General features: G+C 33.6%; 1 protein-coding gene and 1 long non-coding RNA gene across 12 annotated transcripts; one reads left to right on the top strand and one right to left on the bottom strand.

Moving 5' to 3' along the window:
• Positions 1-410: 410 nt before the first annotated feature.
• LOC126669381 (putative wall-associated receptor kinase-like 16) lies at positions 411-23,018 on the top strand. Its single transcript, XM_050362834.2, has 4 exons — positions 411-959; positions 14,243-14,572; positions 18,076-18,246; positions 21,715-23,018. Exons 1-4 carry the CDS (start codon positions 431-433, stop codon positions 22,905-22,907), a joined length of 2,223 nt encoding a protein of 740 aa, XP_050218791.2. The 5' UTR covers positions 411-430; the 3' UTR covers positions 22,908-23,018.
• Positions 15,848-18,007, bottom strand: LOC126669384 (uncharacterized). Of its 11 annotated transcripts, none has more exons than XR_007638474.2 (4): positions 17,545-17,980; positions 17,375-17,438; positions 17,055-17,252; positions 15,848-16,198 (listed from the first exon to the last, which is right to left on the bottom strand). It is a non-coding gene; the product is annotated as an uncharacterized LOC126669384 (long non-coding RNA). The 11 variants fall into 11 exon arrangements; XR_007638483.2 differs by having other exon boundaries at positions 17,707-17,980; XR_007638482.2 differs by having other exon boundaries at positions 17,375-17,430; positions 17,545-17,977.
• Positions 23,019-23,191: the final 173 nt, after the last annotated feature.

Here is a 23,191-nt window from a genome sequence, read left to right as displayed (position 1 = left end):
AGCGGGTTCGATATATCGGGGAAGTACGATGGTACGCCGAAAATATTTTTTAAATAATTTAATTTGTTATTAAAATATTTAAAAATAATAAATTAGAAGATTTATTTGAACATTTTTAAAGTTGGAGGACTTATTTGTATTTTTTAAGATAAAGAAAAATATGGTGGAACCCTTCTATTTAGTTGTTATTAACATTTTTATCCTTAAAAATTTTATATAGTCAATTGTACCCTTTTTGGGGTAGAGATGAAAATGAAAAATCAAAAAAAAGGGTACAAATGAACTTTTTCCTAGGTCATGGTATAAACGAAAAAATATTACAAGGTGGAGTTTTTAAAATAATTAGACCTTCCATTTACAACAAAAAAAAAATCTTCCTCTCTCTCTATATATATACACATACACTTTAATATCCAATTTAAAAACCAAAATGAAAACTAGGGGGCAAGTTTTTGCACTTTTAGTGCTTATTTCTGTTCTATTATACGCAGCTCAAGCTGAAGCTCAAGCTCAAACAAAACTCGGTTGCCCTGATAGGTGTGGTGATGTTAGCATTCCATACCCATTTGGTGTTGGAGAAGGGTGCTACCTTGATAAAAGCTTCCAAATAACCTGCAACTCCTCCTCCAGCCAACCATTCTTACACCATAACGGCAGTATTTCAGCTCTTCTTTCAATTTCGACCGGTAACGGAGAGCTCAGCGTTTTATCATCAATGGTCTCCGATTGCTACGACGATCCTTCTCCGATGCCCGATTTGATTACACTTAATTTCTCTCCCTTCACAATTTCAAGCACCAGAAATAAAATGGTGGCCGTAGGATGTGATACTATTGCTGTCGTCGGTGGATCGTTGGATTCTAACATCACCGGTTGTTTATCTCAGTGTTCTGATATTCGTAACGTTACCAATAGTTCTTGTATTGGTCAAGGTTGCTGCGAAACCACCATAAATACAGGTAATATTATAACTTCTTACCTATTTCAATTAATTTTGAATATACATTACTAACGACTTAAATAGCAATTTGCCCCCTTAACTTGCAAGTAATGGGAAATTAACACAGAAATTAATTTTATTAGCAAATCAGTACACAAACTTGGTGATTATGGGCAATTAGTTCATTTTGGCAAATTAACTTACAAGTTAAGAGGGCAAATTGCCAATTGAAGGAACTATTAACTTATAAATGGAGGGGGCAAATTGCCAAAATGGGATAAATTGCCTATAATCACAAAGTTTATGTATTAATTTGCACACAAAGTTATTTATGTTTTAATTATCCATTGCTTACAAGTTGAGAGAGCATATTTTCATTTAAGTCCATTACTAACTAACCAGCTTTTAAGTTAAGAATTTGACTTTTAGATTAATTATATATAAAATTACGACATTTTTCTTAAATTATGAAAAAAATATAATATTAAAAAAGTGTCAATCGCAGACACAATCCTCTCGTTTATTTTTAATTCATCGCCGGCATATTTTAGAGGCAGTTTTGTTGCGACATGACACGTGGCAGATCCATCATATGTCCAGTCAGCAATATTTACTGTAAAATGTGTTAATGACGAATTAAAAAAAATTATGCCTATGATTAACACGTTTTAAAAGTTAGGTTTTTTTTGTGATTCAGTGTAAGTTCAGAATTTCATCTGTAATTTATTTTTAATTTTTTTATAAACACTCTTTTTTTTAATTATTAATTTTTTTACATATAGCATATATTTTTTTATAGTATATTTTATTTTTTACATATAGCATATTTTATTTGTTAAAATTAGTTGATAACATTATAAGCATTTGGAGATAAGATCCCCTTGAAAGTCAAACGTGTCGAAGTTGGATTGATCAATAGGTGGAAAATAAATTCTAAAAGGTACATCTAGACCCTTTTAATGTTTTGGCATTAATATTTAAAAGTAAATATGCGAACTCACAAAACCGTTATCCACAAAACAGTTTTCGATCACCCTCTACTCTTCTGGTCCGGTAGCTTGCTTGCTCGTCGGACCTAATTAGAAAACAATTGTTAAAATACAATTGAAATAAGAATTCTAACTCTAAATAGTAGACTCTATCAACGTTAATAGGCGTATAACCTATATAGTCTATTCTCATTATCGACATCAACTTATAGTCCACTAACTATTAATCACTTTGATTAATAGTTGACCTAATTAAAACATTTATATGTTTTAATTAATCGAATTCTCTTATTGTCCTATGAACCTCGTCGATTCGGAGCTCGATGTGCAAAAGCACGTCGGAAGTGTGCGTTGGCGCAAGACCCTGTGTGCCCGCATAGGACAGTGTGCAGTCGCACAGTCTGGCTGTGCATGCGCACAACCTAAGCTGTGCGTCTGCACAGCCACGTGAATTCATTCTCGCTCTTAATCTGTCGAGCTAAAATGTCGTTTTTCGATCCAAAACGCTAATTCACATATCAAACAACTCAATTTCGCAATGGAAATGTAAAATCAATAAGTATATGTTTGGTTCGATACGGTAATCGTTATATATTCAAATGTAATCTATTTTCTATAGAATCAAATTCAAAATAACGGTTTTTTTTTTTTTTTGAAAATCAACTCAACTTCAATAAGAAAAATGCAAAGCAGTTACACGGACGTAAGAAATTCGGGAAAGTTCGACAACCAAACCCGATGACCTGACATAGAACGGGCATTGCGCGCTAACAAATGCGCAGCCTGGTTCGCAGATCGCCTTACAAAAACAAAAATTAAATTAGAAAACTGCTTTGCTAAAGAGATACAATCGTCTAAAAGAACGTCACCCGCCTTGGAATTCTGATTTCTAATATCAGAGATAACATCCAGTGCGTCGGATTCAATGATCAGTCTATCATAGTCTTTAAGCCAAGATAAGGCTTCTCTAATGGCCATCAACTCCACTGTTCTAGGATTATAAACTCCTAGAAAATTCACCTGTTTGGCACAAAGGATCTGACCCAACTCGTTCCGAACCACACAGCCAGACGCAGCACACTGCTCAGCTGAGAAGATAGCACCGTCAACATTAGCTTTAATCCATCCCGCTGCCGGATTTCTCCACGAGGTAGCCCCATCATCTGGGCTTAACGACAAGTTATCTCCTCCTCTAATCAACCCTCTGGCACCCTGCCAAACTAAGAGCTGTTGACTTGCAGAAATCACAACTTCAGATTCAGGGATGCCTTTACTGTTCCAAACCAGGTTGTTTCTATTTTGCCAAATTCTCCAGCAAATGACAGCCAACAACTCACACTCAACCTTTCCTAACTCTTTCAGCCACCACCCGCACCAATCAAGGATAGAAATGCAAGAGACATGGCAGGTAGGCAATTTAGCTTCAGCCCAACACTTTCTAGCGAACGCGCACTCAATGAACAAGTGCTCTGAAGATTCACAAAAGGAGTTACAGCTCCTGCAAGTTTGGTCCACAAAGACGTGTTTCGAAGCTAGCGAAACCGTTGTTGGGAGGAAATTAGAGCACATTCTCCATAAGAAATTCTTTATATGCGCTGGGATTGCAAGATTCCAAAGTCTGTTCCAGCTATCCCACCTGTGAGACTGAGAAACCGGGAAGCACTCTCCTCTTAAACTACGATAGGTACTCTTGACAGAAAAATGATGCTTGTTGTCGAGAGCCCACAACCAGCCATCCTTGATATTACGCACACTAATGGGAACTGACAGAATATGAGAATGTTCCGATGCGTCAAAAATATCCTTCACGATGTCGACATCCCACTCCTTGCTCTCTTCTCTGAATAATTGCCACACTTTACAGCCCTCGAGGCCAGGCCTGACCGGAGAAGAAATAATACCAGAATTGTTGTTCAACAGCCAAGGATCTCCCCACACTTCTGTATCTTTGCCGTCACCAATTTTGACCCGAGCACCTTTAATTATCACTTCTTGCGCCGCCATGATGCTTCTCCAAACGTAACTAGGATTACTACCAAGTTTAGCTTTCAAGAAATTAGACTTAGGAAAGTATTTAGCTTTAAATACTTTAGACATAAGGGAGTCTCCATTACTAAGTAATCTCCAAGCTTGCTTCGCTAACATGGCGATGTTAAAGTCATGAACGTTTCTGAAACCAAGACCACCATATTTTTTAGGCCAACATAATCTATCCCACCTCGCCCAGCAAATCCCTTTCTTCGTCTCGCTATTTCTACCCCACCAAAAGGCGTTCATAAGCCTCTCGATATCACCACAAATGTCTAGAGGAATAAGAAAAACATTCATGATGTAGTTGGGAAGAGATTGAGCCACCGTTTTAATAAGGATTTCTTTACCACCTCGGGAGAGAATTTTAGAGTTCCACCCTTTAATTTTATTCCAGACACGGTCACGAATAAAATTAAAAATCTGTCGTTTATTCTTCCCAACCAAAGACGGCAAGCCGAGGTATTTACCTTGGTCACTAACCTCCACAACAGACAGTAAGTCACATAGTCTGCTTCTAGAATCCAAGTCCACATTATTGCTAAACATGATATTGGTCTTAAGAAAGTTTACCTTTTGTCCAGACATAGACTCAAATAAACTAAGGGTAGATTTCACCTTTTCTGCCTCCACATCTGAAGCTTGAAAGAATAGATAATTGTCGTCCGCAAAAAAAAGGTGTGTAATCGCAGGAGCACCCCTACAAATTGAAACACCATGAATATCCCCTGAACGCTCCTTCTCTGACAACAAGCAACTTAAGCCTTCAGCACAGATAATGAATAAAAAGGGAGAAAGGGGGTCCCCTTGCCGAAGGCCACGAATAGGAATAATAGGATCATCGTCGAAGGTATCGCCAACGCTAGTATATTTCACGGTCGAAATGCACTCCAGGATAAGATTCACCCAATCTTTCGAAAAACCCAATCTGAGCATCATAGTCTCCACAAAAACCCATTCGACTCTGTCAAAAGCCTTGCTCATATCGATTTTGAGGGCAGCGAAACCAACCTTGCCTTTAGACTTACGCTTCAGGTAGTGCCCTATTTCAAAAGCAATCAAAAAATTATCAGTGATAAGCCTATTTTCGACAAAGGCACTTTGATTTTCGGAAATAATCAAAGGCATGAGAAACTTCATTCTGTTAACAAGGACTTTAGCAATAATTTTGTACAAAACATTGCAAAGAGAAATAGGACGCAAATCCGCAACAGTATCGGGATCTTTCTTTTTAGGAATAAGACTAATAATCGTATCGTTTAACCCCTCCTCCAATTTACCACTGCGAAAAAAATTGCGGCACATAGCCAGAAGATCCTCTCCCACCAAAGACCAATGATGTTTGAAAAAAGTCGGGTTCAGTCCATCAGGACCCGGAGATTTGTCGTTGTGCATACTGAAAACCGCTTCCTTAACTTCCTCCAGAGAAACTTCCCTTAATAAGTCAGCGTTATGCTCATTCGTTACCTTGCACTGAACAACCATATCATCAGCAGGAAAGATGGAATTAGGAGCAGTAAAGAGGTTAATGAAGTACCCCTTTATAACATCAGAAATGGCCTGCTCGTCACTTTTCCAAGTGCCCTCATCGTTTTTAATCCTCAAAATTCTGTTATTGCGCTTCCTTCTTGAAGCTGAGTTATGAAAATATTTTGTGTTGGAGTCCCCTTCTTTCAACCAAAACTTCTTCGCCCGTTGCTTCCAAAAGACTTCCTCTTCCTCTAGAAGAATATGCAACTCCTTGAGAGCATTTTTATACCGCATAATACCTTCACTGTCGTTTCTACGCTGGAGCCACGAAATCTGCTTCTCTTTCTGAATAATCAAATGACGAAAATTTGAATTAGAGTTACTACTCCAACCTTCTAGGGCTGAACGAACTGCAACAGCTTTTTGCATGACGCTCGAGACCCCTCCTCTTCTCCAGCTGTTCTCTATAACTGCACTGCACTCTCCTTTAGTCACCCAAACGTTCTCAAAACGAAAACGCTTCAGATGTTTCCTTCTCTCACTTGGCCTATATCTGACAAGAATAGGTTTGTGATCAGAAGTAGTGGCGTCCAAGTTAACCACTTCAGCATTTTTGAACATCTCAGCCCAAGAACTAGAGCATAAAGCCCTATCCAGTCTCTCCTCGATAGAACCAGCAGAACCTCTACTCCTTTCCCACGTAAACTGACCACCTTTAGCGCCTAAGTCTGATAAACCGCAGTCCATAATGGCATCTCTAAAACCTTTAAGCATCCATAAAGGTTGTTTTTGACCGCCCCGTTTCTCTTCCTGAGAAAGTAAGTCGTTGAAATCTCCGAGAATACACCAAGGAAGAGAAAAATAAGAACTCAATTCTCTTAAGAGTAACCAAGAATCTCGCCTCTTGTACCTCTCTGGGAAGCCGTAATAACCCGTAACTCGCCATTGCTGGCCATCCGCCTCAGTAACGATAATGTCCACAAAGTTAGCTGAAAAACTACTAACCTCAACATGAAAAAGACCTCTCCAAAAACAAGCTAAACCACCCTTCCTTCTCTCGCAGTCAACAGCAAAGCAGCCATCATAATCAAGAGCAACTCTTAAAGCTTCTACACGCATTGAGGTAATAAAAGTCTCACTCAAGAAAATAAGATTCGGCTTCTTCGATTTGGCCAGATTTTTCAAGAACCGAATTGCCCGTGGATTGGCCATTCCACGACAATTCCAAGCTATAAGACTCATTGTTGATGGCGGGCCTGGATTCCAGGGCCCACCGGACTAGAACATTCTGGGTCGATAATCATAGATTCAGTTTGAAAATCAGGCCCATAAAATTTTGATCCACTAACCTTCTCAGCCTCAATCCTCTTCCTCTTCGAATCGAGTAATAGTTCACCTTCTCCTTCCATAACAAACAGATCGGTATTATTTTTGGTAGCGAGAATCCCGTGTCTAGGCAACTCCCCTAATTTTTGCATATTTTCCCTTATCTTTTGATTTTCTTGCCTTGAATCCACCTTACTTTGCATGTTTGAGCCACTGGATTTCATAGTAATAACAAGATTTTCGGAAATCTTGTCGTTCAGAATTGCCATGTCATCTTCATCTTCATCTCCTGAAACCCTAGTAGGACTTGACGGACTCAACCATTTATCTCCGGTATTAGCTGCCGACCTCCGAAGATTGGCCCTCATACTGGCGCTATAAGGGAGAAACTCTTTTGGGACTGGATTTTCGAAATACTTCTTACAAAAATTTTCAAAGTGGCCGATTAAACCGCAGCAAAGACAAAACATGGGCAGTCTTTCATATTGGAAATTGAGCCAGCTCCATTTTCCACCTCCTCTCCGAAGCTTCATTCTTCTCATTAATGGTCTCCCAATATCGATCCTGACTCGAACGCGGAAAGATTTTCGTCCTGATCCTTTCGTTGCTTTCAAGTCGCTGTCTATGAAAGCTCCGATGTAGTTTCCGACATTTTCCCCCACCTTCTCCGTAGCGTACCCTAGCGGGACATCGAGAACATGAATCCAAAAATCTGCTTCCCACAACTCCACCTCTGCAGGAACTTCTCCTACTTGCAGTTTTTTGAACAGAACCAAGTTGTTTTCAAAGGTCCAAGGGCCATCGTCAATAACTCTCTTGAGATCTAGTTCATGAAAGAATTTGAACAGGAAAAGATTAGATTCGATCATATCAATGCGGACCTTCATCACCGGTTTCCAAACACCAGCCAAAACTTGTTTCATGGCAGCAAAGTTAACTGTTTTGTCTGTCAGAATCCTCCCCAAAATACACCACTGTAATCCTTCCTCCACTATCCCCACTTCATCTTCAAGGATCTCAATACCTCCTTCTTCTTCTTCCTCCAGCGTCGCTCGAGAATACACATCATGGAGCCTTTCACCGTGCTCGTTGCTACCGGAAGCAGCCATGACAAAACTCCAGAAAAAAGAACGAGGGAAAAAAAAGAGATACACAACTAAAAGATTTTAATTTTGCATGTAGTAGGTGGACATGTACTGGTTCATAAAACAGAGCGCACACTGATCAATCCACTAGGGAGACAAACCAATGATTAGAGAATTAACTCAACTTGTCCCCGCCGACAAGACAATCAACTTGTCCGAAGACAAGACCTCGCTTTTTCAGAGAAACAGAATTTTCTCCTGCTACTAAAATATCTAAAAAATCTTGACCGTTAATTACTCATCATCAATAACAGAATATGGTTTTGCATTAGTATTGTTTTCCAAGGCTGATTGTATCAGTTTCAAAATAATAAGTAGAGTCCTTATTAATGTAGGAGAAGTAAAATAAAAGGCCTAATTAAAATTCAAAATAACGGTTATTACTTCGATTAATAACGGATTACCGAAGAAATTTGAGTTAGAAACGAGAAATCGGATCAAAATTGTCGAATCTACGCGTCGTCGCTTCTCTGAGTATAAAATCCTAGGTTGTAGCTTCTCAAAATCAAATGAATTCATTTTGAATTCATTTGGTATATATAGTTTAATTAAAAGCCAAACTAGTTCTTAGAAATTTATACGTTACTTTAACTCAAATTCTTAAATTTAGTCCGTAACTAAAACGAATAACGAATTCCGAATTTTATGAAATTTTAGCCATAAATTCCATAATTCGTAATAAGAATAAAACTGTAACTTTTATTCTCACGAGACCTATATTTTATTTTTAATAAATCATTTAAGATTTATTAGGGGTAAATTAGTCCCACTTAATAAAATTTCTATCTCCAAATCTTATAAATTTTAGGGGTAACTTCTTAAAAATATTATGTGAATATTGACTCCAAAAATATTCACACGGGACTTATAAATTATTTTATTTTAATTTATATGCATTTTTTAATTCTCGTTTGTTAAAATTTAAATTTCTAAATTTTATATTTTAACTTCTATAACTATTTTATATTTTCAAAGACAATATAAATTAAATTTATCCCCAAATTTAATTTACGTTCTCTTGATCCTATTAATTATCCCTCGCGTGGAATAATTTGGTCCTTTAAATTTACGAGGTATTACAATTAATTAGGGAAAAAATAAGAAAAAATATGAAAATACAAATACAAAAAGTGTTTACTTAATTTTTGGATAAAAGCAAATGAGACTTCTAAAATAAAACGAAGGAAGTAATTACTAATATTTTCACGTGTTTTGTATAATTAGTTACTTTATCTGACGTGGTAACTCGCGGAAACTTTCCGCGAGTTACTTTATGTGTTAGATTTCCTGATTTCACTGATTGGGAGAAAATTCTCCCAATCATTTGATTTTTTTAAATGATTAAGAAAATTCTCCAAATCATTTAATAAAGTTTAAATTGATTTTTATTTATTTAAAAATCAAAAAAATTTATGGATAAAAAAATTTCATACATTGAAAAATTTTACGTTTTGAATTTTTCGATTTTTTGAATTAATTATTGAATTTTGAATAAACACACATACTAAACATTACACTCCAAAAATTTATACTTCAAAAAATTTACGTTTCAAAAATTTTATGTTTGAAATTTAAATTGAATTAATTGTTGAAAAATTTAATTGTTGAATTTTTGAATTAGAAACGTTTGAAATAGTTAATTTTTTTAACATTCTACAAAAATAAATTTATAAAAATATTACAAGATAATTATATTAACAAGTATGCAAATATAATCTATACTTCATAAAAATAACATATTTAATAAATAAAATATTACAAATTAAAAAAATATTACTACATTAGATAATAATGTTCAAAGTACAAATAAAATCACCGAGAGGTTCTATCGTCATATCTGCTTGTGACCGGGAGGTTCGAGCGCAAGTTGTTTCTGTTACGGTTCGCCCGACTGCCTGTACTGATGGTGAGGTAACATCGATGTGGGCGACCATCACCATCTCCCACTCCTGCATCGGCGTCCTCATCCTCGTCCCCGTCGTCACCCTGCTGGTTCTCGGGAATGGTCGTACTCGTCGTGACTGGTGGCGGGGCAACAAAGTCTTCTTGTCGGCGGAACATCATAGCCTATATGCTATCTAGGCCTAACGAACTACTACCGTATGCCAGAAAGTTTGAGGTCCTAGGTGTATCTGGAAGTCCCTGTGTAGCTGGAAATCCCTGTGTACCCTGTGTAGGCTGATCCCACTGGACCTGAAAAGGAGACGACGTAAACGGAACAAAAGCAGGCGGCGGTGGAACAAAAGGTGAAGAAGGTCCTGGTGGCACTGGATATGAACATGATCCCTGAAAATACTGATGTGCCGAATCCCCGTAAAACTGGCCAGATGAAGAAGAAAGACCCGATGAAAAGGGAGGCGGTGCAGAGCTGGCCCCGCGTAATTATAATGTCCCCTGAAAGGATGAAAAACCACTGGGGGCATAGGATCGGTCGGACGCTGAGGTGGTGCAGGGGGATGATGCCGCTCTCATAGTCGATGTCGCAGCGTAGTCAGACTATCGGTGCGTCAGGTATGACTAGTATTTGATACGGCAGTATAGAAGGCTCGATAGGGGCGATGTCACATCACGACGGTCCTCTCTGGTGCCTCTCTATGTGCTTGTTGCGAACCGTCGAAGCTCTGTGTCAACAGGAGTATCCCTACGTACACGCTCCACAAAATTGGCATGTAAATAAAGATATAACACGTTAAAAAAGGCATTAACCCGCTATTTGAAATTGATAAATTATTTGAAAAACATATAATTTAAGAAAATACCTGTACTCCGAGCTCAGTGCCCTGTCCTGTGATCCAGCGACGCGTGACATACCGAAACCAATCCATATACTCGCAATGGTAACGAGGTGGGTCATGGAGGGACTGTCCTGGAATGACATACTGGAGCCTGTCGTCCCACACACGAATGTAGTAAGAGTGTTTCTGGATCCAAGATGAGTTGCTCTTCAGGGTAAGGGTGTGTAGTGAGTGGTCCTGAAGTGGAGCGTCTGGAATACCATATTGCAATCCGAACTGCAACAGAACTCTGTGTGCCTGGTGCCACTCCATAATATGAAAATAGATAAGTGGTATTGTGGCCCGCCAAAAAGCGCGCCCATCCAAACAACACTCTGGGAGAGCGTCCAACATATCCTCACCGTATAGCGGCCAGATAAACTGCATGTATAAAATATAAGATATTTATTATTAAAACATTCTCACAATAAGCTATTTAACATACGTGGAAAAAACCGAAATATAATTTCTTACATCTTCATAGCGGGACGTGTCAAGCCGAATACAGATGTCAGGCAGCGAGTGTCGGCCCGAACGGCTGGCGTTTCTCCGGCCTCTCCATCTGTCATTCAAAAACAACAACACGTTAACAGTCAAATTGTATGATATGGAAATAAACAAAAAATATTAAACAACAGTAAAACACACCTGTGACCCAATGGTAGATGCAGTGAAATAGTGGGATCGACTAAAGCGGGAGCAATAACTGTAAGTCAGTCCAATGCCCACAGCTGCAGTATCCACAACGGCCCGCCCATGTTGCGGCGATTCTGAGACCGCAAAGAACATAGGCAAAACCCGTGATATAAGTAAGCCAGTGTCGCCGATCCCAGCTATAAGTCCGAACTGTCGCCAGGTCGTCTAAAAGTGGATGAATCCGCAACGAAGTCTTTCCACTAGCAGGTCAGTGAAGCACAATCATGTGATAGCGAGTAAAAGATACGCCTGTGTGTACCGACAGACAAACTCGTCAGTGGCCTGCTCTGGTAAGCGACTAAAGTGGGGCAATGTGATAACTCGTCGCACATGTCAGGACAGCATACCTCAAACTAAAAACCATCCCCAGTTCAAACTCTTTGCCAGCTTCCTATATTGCATTTTCTTTAGGCCACAAATTCATATTGACATGCATCTCGTCAACATTCTGATGCGTGTACTCATAAGGAAGGCGTGAATGAAAATGATCAGCATTTGTTCTGAATCACCACCGACATTCTCACCATGGGTGCCATCTCCATTCTCACCACCGATGTCATCATCATCATCATCATCATCATCATCCTCGTTGTCATCAACAACGACCCCGTAGAAGTGTTCTTTTTCCTCCTCTTCATCACTGAAATCATCACCATCGTCACACATCCGCACAGTCGTTTACATCCGCTAGTTTGGAATCCCCAAACTCTGCAAGTACTTGAGATAGCGGGTTGTACACAATGTAAAACTCAAGTACCCTCATTTGTGGCGTCCGCAAAACCTTACGCCACATTGCTTCCGTGTGAACATCTGTCTCCATAGGAAAACAATCATATTTTTGAAATCTTCCATGTTCATCGAACCGGGGCACTCGTAAATAAATCTTCACTATCTCATCAGCATCGTTCAGCCCAATTACTCTTCTAATTATGACTTGTAGTTGTGCAAAATTCACTACACTCGTCAGCTCAACCAGTTCTGATTTACCGGAGACATAAACAACTCAAACTGGAGTCATCAATATTGTACCATCCCAATAAATTTTTAGGGCTGGCAGTTCATTTGTCGTCATTACTACATTAAAAAACATAATTTTAACTACATTTTTTTAAATTGGCAATCCTAAAATTTATCTCTTTATATATTATGAACTAATGCTTCCAAATTAATAATATGGTTTATTATATTAAAAATTTTATATTAACAATTTAACTTTCAAATTACAATTCAAATTTAGCATGAAGTGACAATCAATTTTGTATTTGAAATAAATTTTAAAAATATCTATTTCAATACATAATTTTTAAATTTAAACTTTCCAAATCTTGTCATACTAACTTTTTAAATTGTAATTTTTAAAATATCAATAGTTCACTTTATTCTCTATTTTAGATTTCTAAATTAATATTACAGTTTATTATATTAATTTTGTTTTTCTTATCATTTAAATATTTATATTCTAATTTACTAGATAATTTTTTTGATAATTTAACAACTTTTTTACAAAGTAATAATTAAAATAAATTTATATTTTAAATAATATTAGAATTTTAGAAATATCTATTCTAATACACAATTTTTAAATTTATATTTTCCAAAATCAATCGTACTAAATTTATCAATTAGTTAAAAAGGTCATTAATCCCATTTATTTTATAATTCAAATATTCTACATGTCAAATACATCATTAGCCGATTCAAATGCTAATTCAAATTTTTCATATTTTTTTTACAAAGTTACGATTATAAAGAAAATTATATTTTCTCTAAATAGTGTTAAAATTTAACAAATATCGATTTTTATATTTAATTTATTAGTATTCCGAATCTATTTATATAATATGAAACACAAATTTTAATATTTTCACTAATTCCAACCTAATTTAAGAGTATTATAAAAATTTCACAATAATAGCAAATATTCGATCTTCAAATTTTAATGTACTCTACTTTACATTTCTCTAAATTTTATACATATTATTCTAATTTCATTTACACATTAATCTAATTTATTTTATAATACATATTTTCAAAAATTTCACTAAATCTAACTATATTTATTTACCTAACTACATTTCAAACATCATTTAAATCTAACTACATTTAATAATTTATAATAACATATTTATAAATTTTAAAAACTCACCTAATATAGTCCTTGTTTAAATATCTTTTCATCCGATATTTATTCCCTATCAGAGGGAATAAATACCCTCTGTGACTCGCGGAAGGCTTCCGCGAGTCACACCTACGTGGCTCCACCTGCCTCTAGGTGGAGCCATGTCTGAAGGTCATAGAGCACTTCTGCGATTTACTGCAAATCGCAGAAGTGTTTTACGATATGAAAGGCACAATTTGATAAAAAACGTTAATCAGGGGCTAATTTGAGAAATATTTTTAATTTTATGGACAAACATGTCATTAACCTCCTAATTGTTGACAGAATTGAAATGAGGTATGAATTTTTTTGATTTTCAAATAAGAGCTATCAAATTTATGATAAATTATCACAAATGTGAGGGTGTTATAGTAATTTGCTTTTTATTTTACAAATTTTTATATATGAGTCTATGTGTTCCACTCGGTCGTGCCGAACAATAACGAGCAAACTGTGAAAATAATCCAAAAATATAAAGTTGTAACTTTTTTGTTCTTTTTCTGCTGAGAATAACGGTTTCGATATCCCGTCCAAGTTGAGGGGCTGAATGGATCCTATCTTTTATAAGTTTCAGAGAATTTCCTAAATGAATGTATTGTTTTTTAAAACGAAAAGCACAACTTTTCTTCATACTTTCGTGTGCATCATAGCTTATCATCATTACACTCTTAGCTATTGTTGGTTATCTTATTAATATGAGAAAAAAATCGAAACAGGTAATACAGCAATTGCTATTGCGACCAGTAGCTACCAGAATTACACAAATGTATCAACCTTCAGTCCATGCAGCTACGCATTTATGGTTGAAGAGGGAAAGTACAGCTTCTCTTCTACTGATCTTTTGAATTTGAAAAAGGGAAAACAATTTCCTGTGATTCTTGAATGGGGTATTGGAAATACAACTTGCGAAGAAGGTCGAAGAAACAAAGAATTATACGCTTGTAAACACAACAGTGAGTGCTATGATCTTGATTATGATTTTGGCTATCGATGCAACTGTTCTGTAGGTTACCAAGGAAATCCCTATCTACCAGATGGCTGCAAAAGTAAGTAAATCAAATTTAAGTAAATAATTGGCTTAATCCATTTTCAAGTCCCTGTATTTTCCACTTTTTATTTATTTGGTCCCTGATTTATTTTTCTTCTTTAGTTAGTTCTTGTACCTTTCACCTTTTATTTACTTGATCCCTTTACAATCAAATTTTACAATGATTTAGTTCTTAAAGGGTAGATTAGGGACGAAATAAAGAAAAAAAATGAAACTTTAGACTAGACTAAGTAAGTATTTTCTTTCTATTTGTACAAGGACTAAGTAAATAAAAATAAAAGTACATGGACTAAGTAAAGAAAAAGTGAAAAGTACATGGACTAGCTAAAGAAAAAAGTAAATCAAGGACTAAATAAATAAAAAGTAAAAAGTACATGGACTAGCTAAAGAAAAAAGTAAATCAAGAACTAAATAAATAAAAAGTAAAAAGTACAGAGACCTGGAGATGGATTATGCCTAAAAAATTATTTTCACATCGAATTTGAGAAATTATTTTTCCTATAAAAACCTTTTAGATTTTTTTATCACATGCTTGCCGAGGTATGTGAATCATATCATTAGTTTTAGGCCAAATAATCAAAAAAACAATCAAATCTTTTATGAAAGTTTTATAAAAGTATAAATCTTTTAATTTTATCCAATTTGTCTTAAAATGCATGATTTCGTTTCAATAATATCCAACTATATAATTTTGCTCATGTGGCGCTTGCATGGCGCTGATGTGGCAATGCCACAAATCAGCGCTATATAAAAAAATTTATTTGGTTGGATGTAATTGAAACGAAATCATACATTTCAAGATAAATTGGATAAAATTGAAAGGTTTTAATTTTTGTTAAACTTTCACGAAAGGTTTAACTTTTTTTTAGTCATTTATTATATGTGTGATAGAAATTTTTGAAAGAAAAATATATTAAAAATATAACCACAATTCATTTAAGCTGACCTGTGTAGTATTATAGTTCACGTGTACATAACATATTTTACCTGACGTATATAATGTGCGCCACATTATTTCCAACCAAACATTGATTTTTTTAGCGGTTAAAATGAAGGGTCAAAATGGTAAAATTTTAAAATTATGATATATTTAACCAACGTGATATAGTTATAGATTTATACTAGTACAAAACCCTCGCGTTGCTTCGGGATATCATTTTTTTTATGAAAATCTCGACATTAAATATTAAATAAAAACAAATATTTAATAAACATTTAAAATATACCAAGAAATGAATATTTAATAAAATTAATTTCACTTGTATGACTTAAATACAATTTAAAATTATAAATTTATTTTCATATAAACTGACTTTTTATGTATCATCCACAATGCATCAAATCACTATTTAAAGGTTAACTGATTTCAGCTAAGATAAAGAATAATAAATAAATAAATAATAATAATTACCACTACGAATGAGTTTAAAATCCAACCCTTGGAATTATATGACCACTTGCTAATTCAGTGACTTAATTTCATGGCCTCAAAACCCCTATAGTTACAGGTGCTTCCGTCATACATTCATACCAACGAATGGACAAAACTGATGATTTCCAGAATCTCTAGAATGTTGAGGATCTTCAAGACTGTTTTTGCATTCCTCCATATGGGTTGAAACACCTTGAAAGATATTACATTGACATTAAATTTCAATCACAACTCAGTGATCACTCTGAAAAATCACTGATAAAACAGAACACAATACCACCATATTATAATCTACTTTTTTTTCTAAAACCTGAACTACCTTCCTGAGTTGAAATACGTACATGTCCATGATATTTCAAATTTAGAGGCAATACCATACAACAAGAAAAAATTTGAACCTCAAATAAATTTTCTTAACTCTCTTCTAAACTACAAAACAAACTGGGCGAGAGTAAATTTGAAAAGCAATAATAAAAATGATTGGCAATCCCAAAATGAAATGCGAGAGACATCAAATTCATTACAAATTCTTTAAGAGAATGAGGCCAATGCTCCTAAGTCCTAAAACAAATAACAATAAAAATTCAAAATTTTAGTATTCATTTATGAAATCAATTAACCATACATACAGAACTTCAATTGAATTCATTTATATAATATCATGTCACTTTATTTCTCTTTTTGAATGATTTCTATGACTTTGGCCAATGTTTAAGACAAAGCACATACAAAACCAAGTTATACCATTATGTATTAGTGAGACCATAAGAGATAATGCAGCTGTAGAGAGATAATGCAGCTGTAGGTCTCCTAGCTAGCTGATAATGGGATATTTCTAAAATTATTCAGACAAAAAAGATACAATTCAATGAATCTATAACATTACTAAGCAATCAAATAGCATAAAATCAAAGATTATGCAGGGTAAATATTTAAACCACTCAGTTCAAATCAAAATATCAAAATCATCGATTAATGAAAAAAAAAAAACTAACTCAATTCCAACTGAACAACAAAGCACATTAAATCATATTAAAAAATCTGATACCTTAGTCGATAGCTCCTGCAATGCTTGGTTCTACTCGTACATCCCGCTAGATAACAACAAATCAAGTATTAGCTTCCTCTCTAGTGGTAATAATCTTTCACAAAGGAGGGTTTTTATGAGCACTGCATATGCCATTATTTGCTAAAGATATGCACACAGGCTTCCCTATGCCGTGGTACTCGTGGACCGCCGCCTCACCTGAAAAAATAAAACAATATTTAATGGTGAATATCAATAAGAAAAAGAGAAAAACATGAAGTATTTTCACGACTGGGTTTAGAACAGATTCCTAAGAACTAAAACTCCAAAATTTCTTGTACCAATTCTTATGTCGGGCGCCATAAATAACGCCGGAGTCAGCACAACGACGGGACTTCTACAAAACTACTCAATCAATTAATCAATCAATAACAAAATTCATTTTCATATTCAAAAATATAATTATAGAAGAATTAACAAATATACAATTTGAAAAGAAAACTGGGTTTACAGCGGAAGAACTTCGAGTAGGTCGATTTTGGTCGATTTACGTTCACGATCGAATGACAATCGAAGAGAAGAACCATCCCGGCCGAGCACATCGTCAGAATCTCAGCAATTAGAGTTGAATTTTACACTAAATAGACCCGAGCGGTAAAGAACTAAAACTCACCTGTAAAAAAATTAAGCATCGCCATCTTCATGAAAATTAAGCAAAATAGGGTTTTAAATTCATCACAGAACATCCGAATCCAAACTCATCCGGTGACGGAAAGTGAGAACGAAGAAGAGAAGTCCGAAAATGGGAATTGATAGTGAAGAAGATAAGTAATATCAAAAAATATCGAAAGAAAAAGATAAGTGAGAAGTAAAAGATAAGACCAAAAAAAAGAGAATTGGAGAAAAAATGAACCAAAAGACACATAAGTCATATTTTGATTGGTAAAGGGTAAAACAGATAAAACACTGTTCCTGCTACAGTGATTTGGGTTCAACTTTAATGTATTAGATAGATTACCGGTAATACTTTTATTTGATTCAGATATTAATGAATGTTTGGATCCTCATCTGAATCAATGCTTGGAGAAGAAGTCTTGTAAGGACACAATTGGAAATTACACATGTTCTTGCCCTGAGGGAAATCAAGGAGATGGCAAAATAGGAGGACAAGGTTGCTCTAACAATCAACAACCAGGCAAACAGATAATTCTTGGTAAATTTAACTTTATCTTTTTCTTTTCCTTTCATTTTCAACTAATTTTTCATTATTAAGCTAAAAATATGATTAATTATCTGATTAACATGTGAGAGTTAAATTATAGTATTTTAGTCAGTATGCATAAAAATTGGATTAAGCCGTTTAACTAGAGGTGGCCATGTTTCATAATCCCCGGTTCGGAATCGTCGGTCGTGGTTCAAGAAAAAATGGAACCGGCCGGAAAGTGACGGTTCCATGCCGGTTTGGAACCGGCCAATTCCGGATTGCGGGCGGTTCAAAAAAAATTGAAAAAAAAAATTAAAATTTAATTACTAAAAATTAAAAAGTATAATTTAAAAATAAAATAATTCGCAGAGATTTTGTAAAAAATTAATAAAATAAAACAAATTTTCAAATATTATATTAGTTGAAAAAATTAACTAAAACAATTAAAAAATACTAAACAAATATATTTATAATTTATATAAATTTTTTTACAAATTTATAATATTAAACTTTTAATTAAATTATATAATATACTATATGTTAACTAAAATGTATTGATAATTTGGTAGTCAAATATTAATAGTATACTACCATTACACTTACTGTGGCATTATTACAATTACATTAATAAAGAATCAAAATTTGCAAACAATGGTGGTTAGTAGTCACAAAGTGACCATTTGCAATCTTGCAAAGGGTCATTTTGTGACTGCTTAAGTGCTTAGATATATTTAATGTATAATAAAATATAATATATAATAAATATATAATTTAATATAATATAATGTAATAAAAATAATATATATATATATATATATATATATATATATATATATATATATATATATTTATATATGTATATATATATATATTTATATATGTATATATATATATTAAAATTGATAACTTTTATTGATGAGTTCGACCTTTGCACTGCCGATTCAAAGTTCAAAAAATTTAAAACTGGTTCGAAACCGGTCTTTCTACGGTTCCAGACGAATTTTAGTCCGGTTTCAGGCTGGATTTGACTGGGCCAATTCACGGACTAACCCGGCCCATGGGTACCTCTAGGTCTTACTATATTCAGAGTAGTAGAACTAATTGTTTAAATATTTGAACTTTCACCGTTATAAACTAGTCATATATTATGTTCTCTTCACAACTCAATAAAATTGTCAAATTTTTCATTATCACATTATTTAAAAAATACAATTAATAGTATATTTTTTTATGGTAATTTTCTGAAATATATGTTTTGATAACTTATTTACACCTTTACCTGCCAAATTTTGATTTTTCTTTTTTACCTCTTTTATTTACGAAAAATACCTTCTTTTTTTAATTTCACAAATACCTTTATCGGTTTCCAATTTCGGTTCGGTCGACCAAACCGACCGACAATTTTTAATAATTTTTTTTTGTAGATTTTTTTTCTGAATTTTTTAATAGTGTAACAATAGTGTATATATAGTGTTTTTATAGTGTATGATTAGTGTATATATAGTGTATTTATAGTGTATATATAGTGTTAATTTTTATTTTTTATAAATTTTTTTGGAATTTTTTTTATTTTTTATAGTGTATATATAGTGTTTTTATACTGTAAGATTAGTGTATATATAGTGTATATAGTGTGTGTATAGTGTATTTTTAGTGTATTTATGGCATTTTGTAGTGTCTTTTTGTGGTTTACACCATGAAACACTGCAAATATATCATAAACACTGCAAATACAGCATAAACATTGTAAATGCACCATAAATATATTAAAAAACGGCAAAAATACACTATATATACACCAAAAATACGCTAAAACGTAAATATATTATAAAATTACTACAAATGCACCATATATCAATTTGTTCTTTACAAAATCAGTAGCAATAAATAAATCTATGAATAAGAGACAGACAAAATAAATAACTATATGATTAATATAATAATTTTATAAAAAAAATTATAAATCTATAATAATTTATTTACAAAATATTTAAATCATTACAAAAAACCTAAAAAATTACACAAATCTAAAAACGAGTTGAGAAATCCATAGCGCGAACGGAAGAGACGAACGGACTAGCGCGAACAGAATAGACGAACGAAAAAACGACCGGAAACGACGAAAAATTCATCGGAAGTAGACGAATGGAAGCGCGATCGGAAAAACGAACGGAAAAACGAACGCAAAAGACGAACAGGAAAGTAACTGGAGGAGAAAAACTGAAATTCAAATGAAAAAAAAGAAGAAAAGAAGAAGAAAAGAAGAGAGAACTTAGAGAGAAGAGAAAAAAGAGTGGCTATGTAAAAATTTAACCTAAAATGAGATAAGACTTCTTCATATAGTGGGTATTTTTGGTAAATAAATTAACTTATTAGGTAGCGTAGGAAATAAGGAAAAGATGAGTTAAAATGGTGTAAATACTTTGCAAAAAACAGGCATTTAGAAAATAGTCTCTATTTTTTTCCAATTATTTTATTACTTTTCCTAAATATACTCATTAATTTTCATTTCCTTACATATTTTTAAAGATATAGATATATAAGTAGCTGATTAGTAAATTTTAAATGAGAACAATCTAAAAAATCAATTTCTCGTACTATTATTTACTAGCTCATCAATAAATTTTAAATAAAAAATATAAAAAATTACTTTCTGGGACTAGTATTTACCATAAATTTACAAAAAAATTAGGACAAAAAGAAGTGGGAAATTCTAATAGAATGGAGGGAGTATAATTTCTTTAATTATAGTAATGTCACACATTTTTAATTATAGATAAAAAATTAAAATAATTTTTTATATCCACAACTTTGACTATTTTGTCAATTATATATTTAGAAAATATCAAACTCTTAACTTAAATCTATTTTTAGGCCTTTAATCCTCATTTTAAACCCTCATAACCCTTTCGAAACTAAAATAAATTATCAATTGTGTAAAATAATCATTTATAAAATTAAAAATTAGAACTAAAAAATAGATTTAGTTTGATGCTTGAATATAATTATTTCAATACGTAAAATTAACGCCCAGAATGTCCAAATTCATTAGAACTATATTTGATAATATGATCAAAGTTGTGGATGTAAAAAATTGTTTTACCTAAAAAAGTCAATGTAATTAATTAAATCAATGTTTAATTTATAATTAAGACTCTATGAAGAGAAATTTTTAAATAGACTTTTTATATCACGTCATTCGTAAACTAAACCAATCACATTATAATACAATTTTGTAATAAATGTATACAGAATTTAATGGCGGTCATTATTTTGATAAAGCAATATAATGTGATTGACTTAGTATATAAATAATGTAGTCGGTCTGCTTAAAAAAAAATTCCTCTATCAAATGTGGTTTCAGTGCCAAAATTCAATTGCAGTAAGTGCATCAAATTTCAAAATTAAAATCCCAAACAAATTCCAATTTTAGCTATAAACAATACTTATTTATTGTCAATGATTTTCTATTTGTAGGTGTGAGTATAGGCATCCTCATCCTTCTTTTGGCAGTATCTTGGCTATACTTTGTGTTGAGAAAAAGGAGACTTATTAAACTGAAAGAAAAATATTTCCAAGAAAATGGTGGTTATTTGTTCATGCAAAAAAACTCTGAACAAGGCCAAAGTTCCACAAAAGCAGCTAAAATATATACTGAAAATGACCTGAAAAAAGCGACAGATAACTACCATGAAAGCTTAATTTTAGGTAAAGGTGGACAAGGTACAGTCTATAAAGGTACACTACCAGATAATCAAATAGTTGCTGTCAAGAAATCAAAAATAGGAGATGACACCCAAGTTGAAGGATTCATTAATGAAGTTATGATTTTATCTCAAATCAATCATAGAAATATAGTCAAACTGTTAGGTTGCTGCTTGGAGACTCGAGTCCCATTGCTCGTTTATGAGTTCGTAACGAATGGAACCCTATTTGATCATATTCATAATACTAATGGTACCAATGGGAGAATTTTAATTCCTTGGGAAACACGTTTAAGAATAGCGACTGAAGTTGCGGAAGCACTTTCGTACATGCATTCGGCTGCTTCTACTCCTATTATTCATCGCGATGTGAAGTCTGCAAATATACTTCTAGACAAGAATTACACTGCAAAAGTATCTGATTTCGGAGCTTCGAAGTTGATTCCTTTAGACAAATACGAGTTGACCACATTAGTGCAAGGAACTCTTGGATATTTAGATCCTGAATACTTGCATTCGAGCCAATTGACTGAAAAGAGCGATGTTTATAGTTTCGGAGTTGTTCTTATAGAACTATTGACAAGAAAGAGGCCGATATCTTTTACGAGGATAGAAGAAGAGAGGAATTTGGCAATGCATTTTATTACTTCAATTCAAGAAAATCGATTGCTTCAAGTTGTTGATTATCTATTACTAGATGAGAAGAATATTAATGACGTAAAGAGAGTCGCAATGCTGGCTAAAAGATGTGTGAGTGTGAAAGGGGATGAAAGGCCTAAAATGAAGGATGTGGCAATTGAATTAAGAGGTTTATGTTCGACAGAAAATCATCCATGGGAGAAAAATGATCTATTATATGAACAAGAAACTCAAGAATTGCTTCCGAATTCATCTAAAAGTGCAGTAGATTCTACGAGTGATAGTATGGTGAAATCAGTCATATTCGAAATTGGAAGTGGGCGTTGATTGTGTTATGATATTCATATGTGGTTTGTACTTTCTAGTTTGATTTGTTAAAAATATTGTTGTTTAAAGTATTTAGGTTTTTGTTTAAGCTATCAGTATTTTTATTGTTCATTTGGCTCAAATGATTTTAATTTTTTTAAGGAATCCATTAGTAATTGAATATATGTGTATTTGATTTACTTATCTAGAAATTCTGTTTTTTAAATTTTTTATAGAGTCAATAATATTTAGTTGAAATGAATTATTAAATTAATTAATTTAGAAATGAAATTTAATCAAATATA

Source organism: Mercurialis annua, linkage group LG2 (assembly GCF_937616625.2).
Source record: "Mercurialis annua linkage group LG2, ddMerAnnu1.2, whole genome shotgun sequence".
Taxonomy (NCBI): domain Eukaryota; kingdom Viridiplantae; phylum Streptophyta; class Magnoliopsida; order Malpighiales; family Euphorbiaceae; genus Mercurialis; species Mercurialis annua.
This window is presented reverse-complemented; position numbering and strand designations above follow the sequence as displayed.

Coding starts and splice junctions, on each gene's coding strand:
- LOC126669381 (XM_050362834.2), top strand. CDS start 431: ATGAAAACTAGGGGGCAAGTTTTTGCACTTTTAGTGCTTATTTCTGTT. Junction 960..14,242: donor CGAAACCACCATAAATACAG/GTAATATTATAA, acceptor AAATCGAAACAG/GTAATACAGCAATTGCTATT. Junction 18,247..21,714: donor AGGCAAACAGATAATTCTTG/GTAAATTTAACT, acceptor TTCTATTTGTAG/GTGTGAGTATAGGCATCCTC.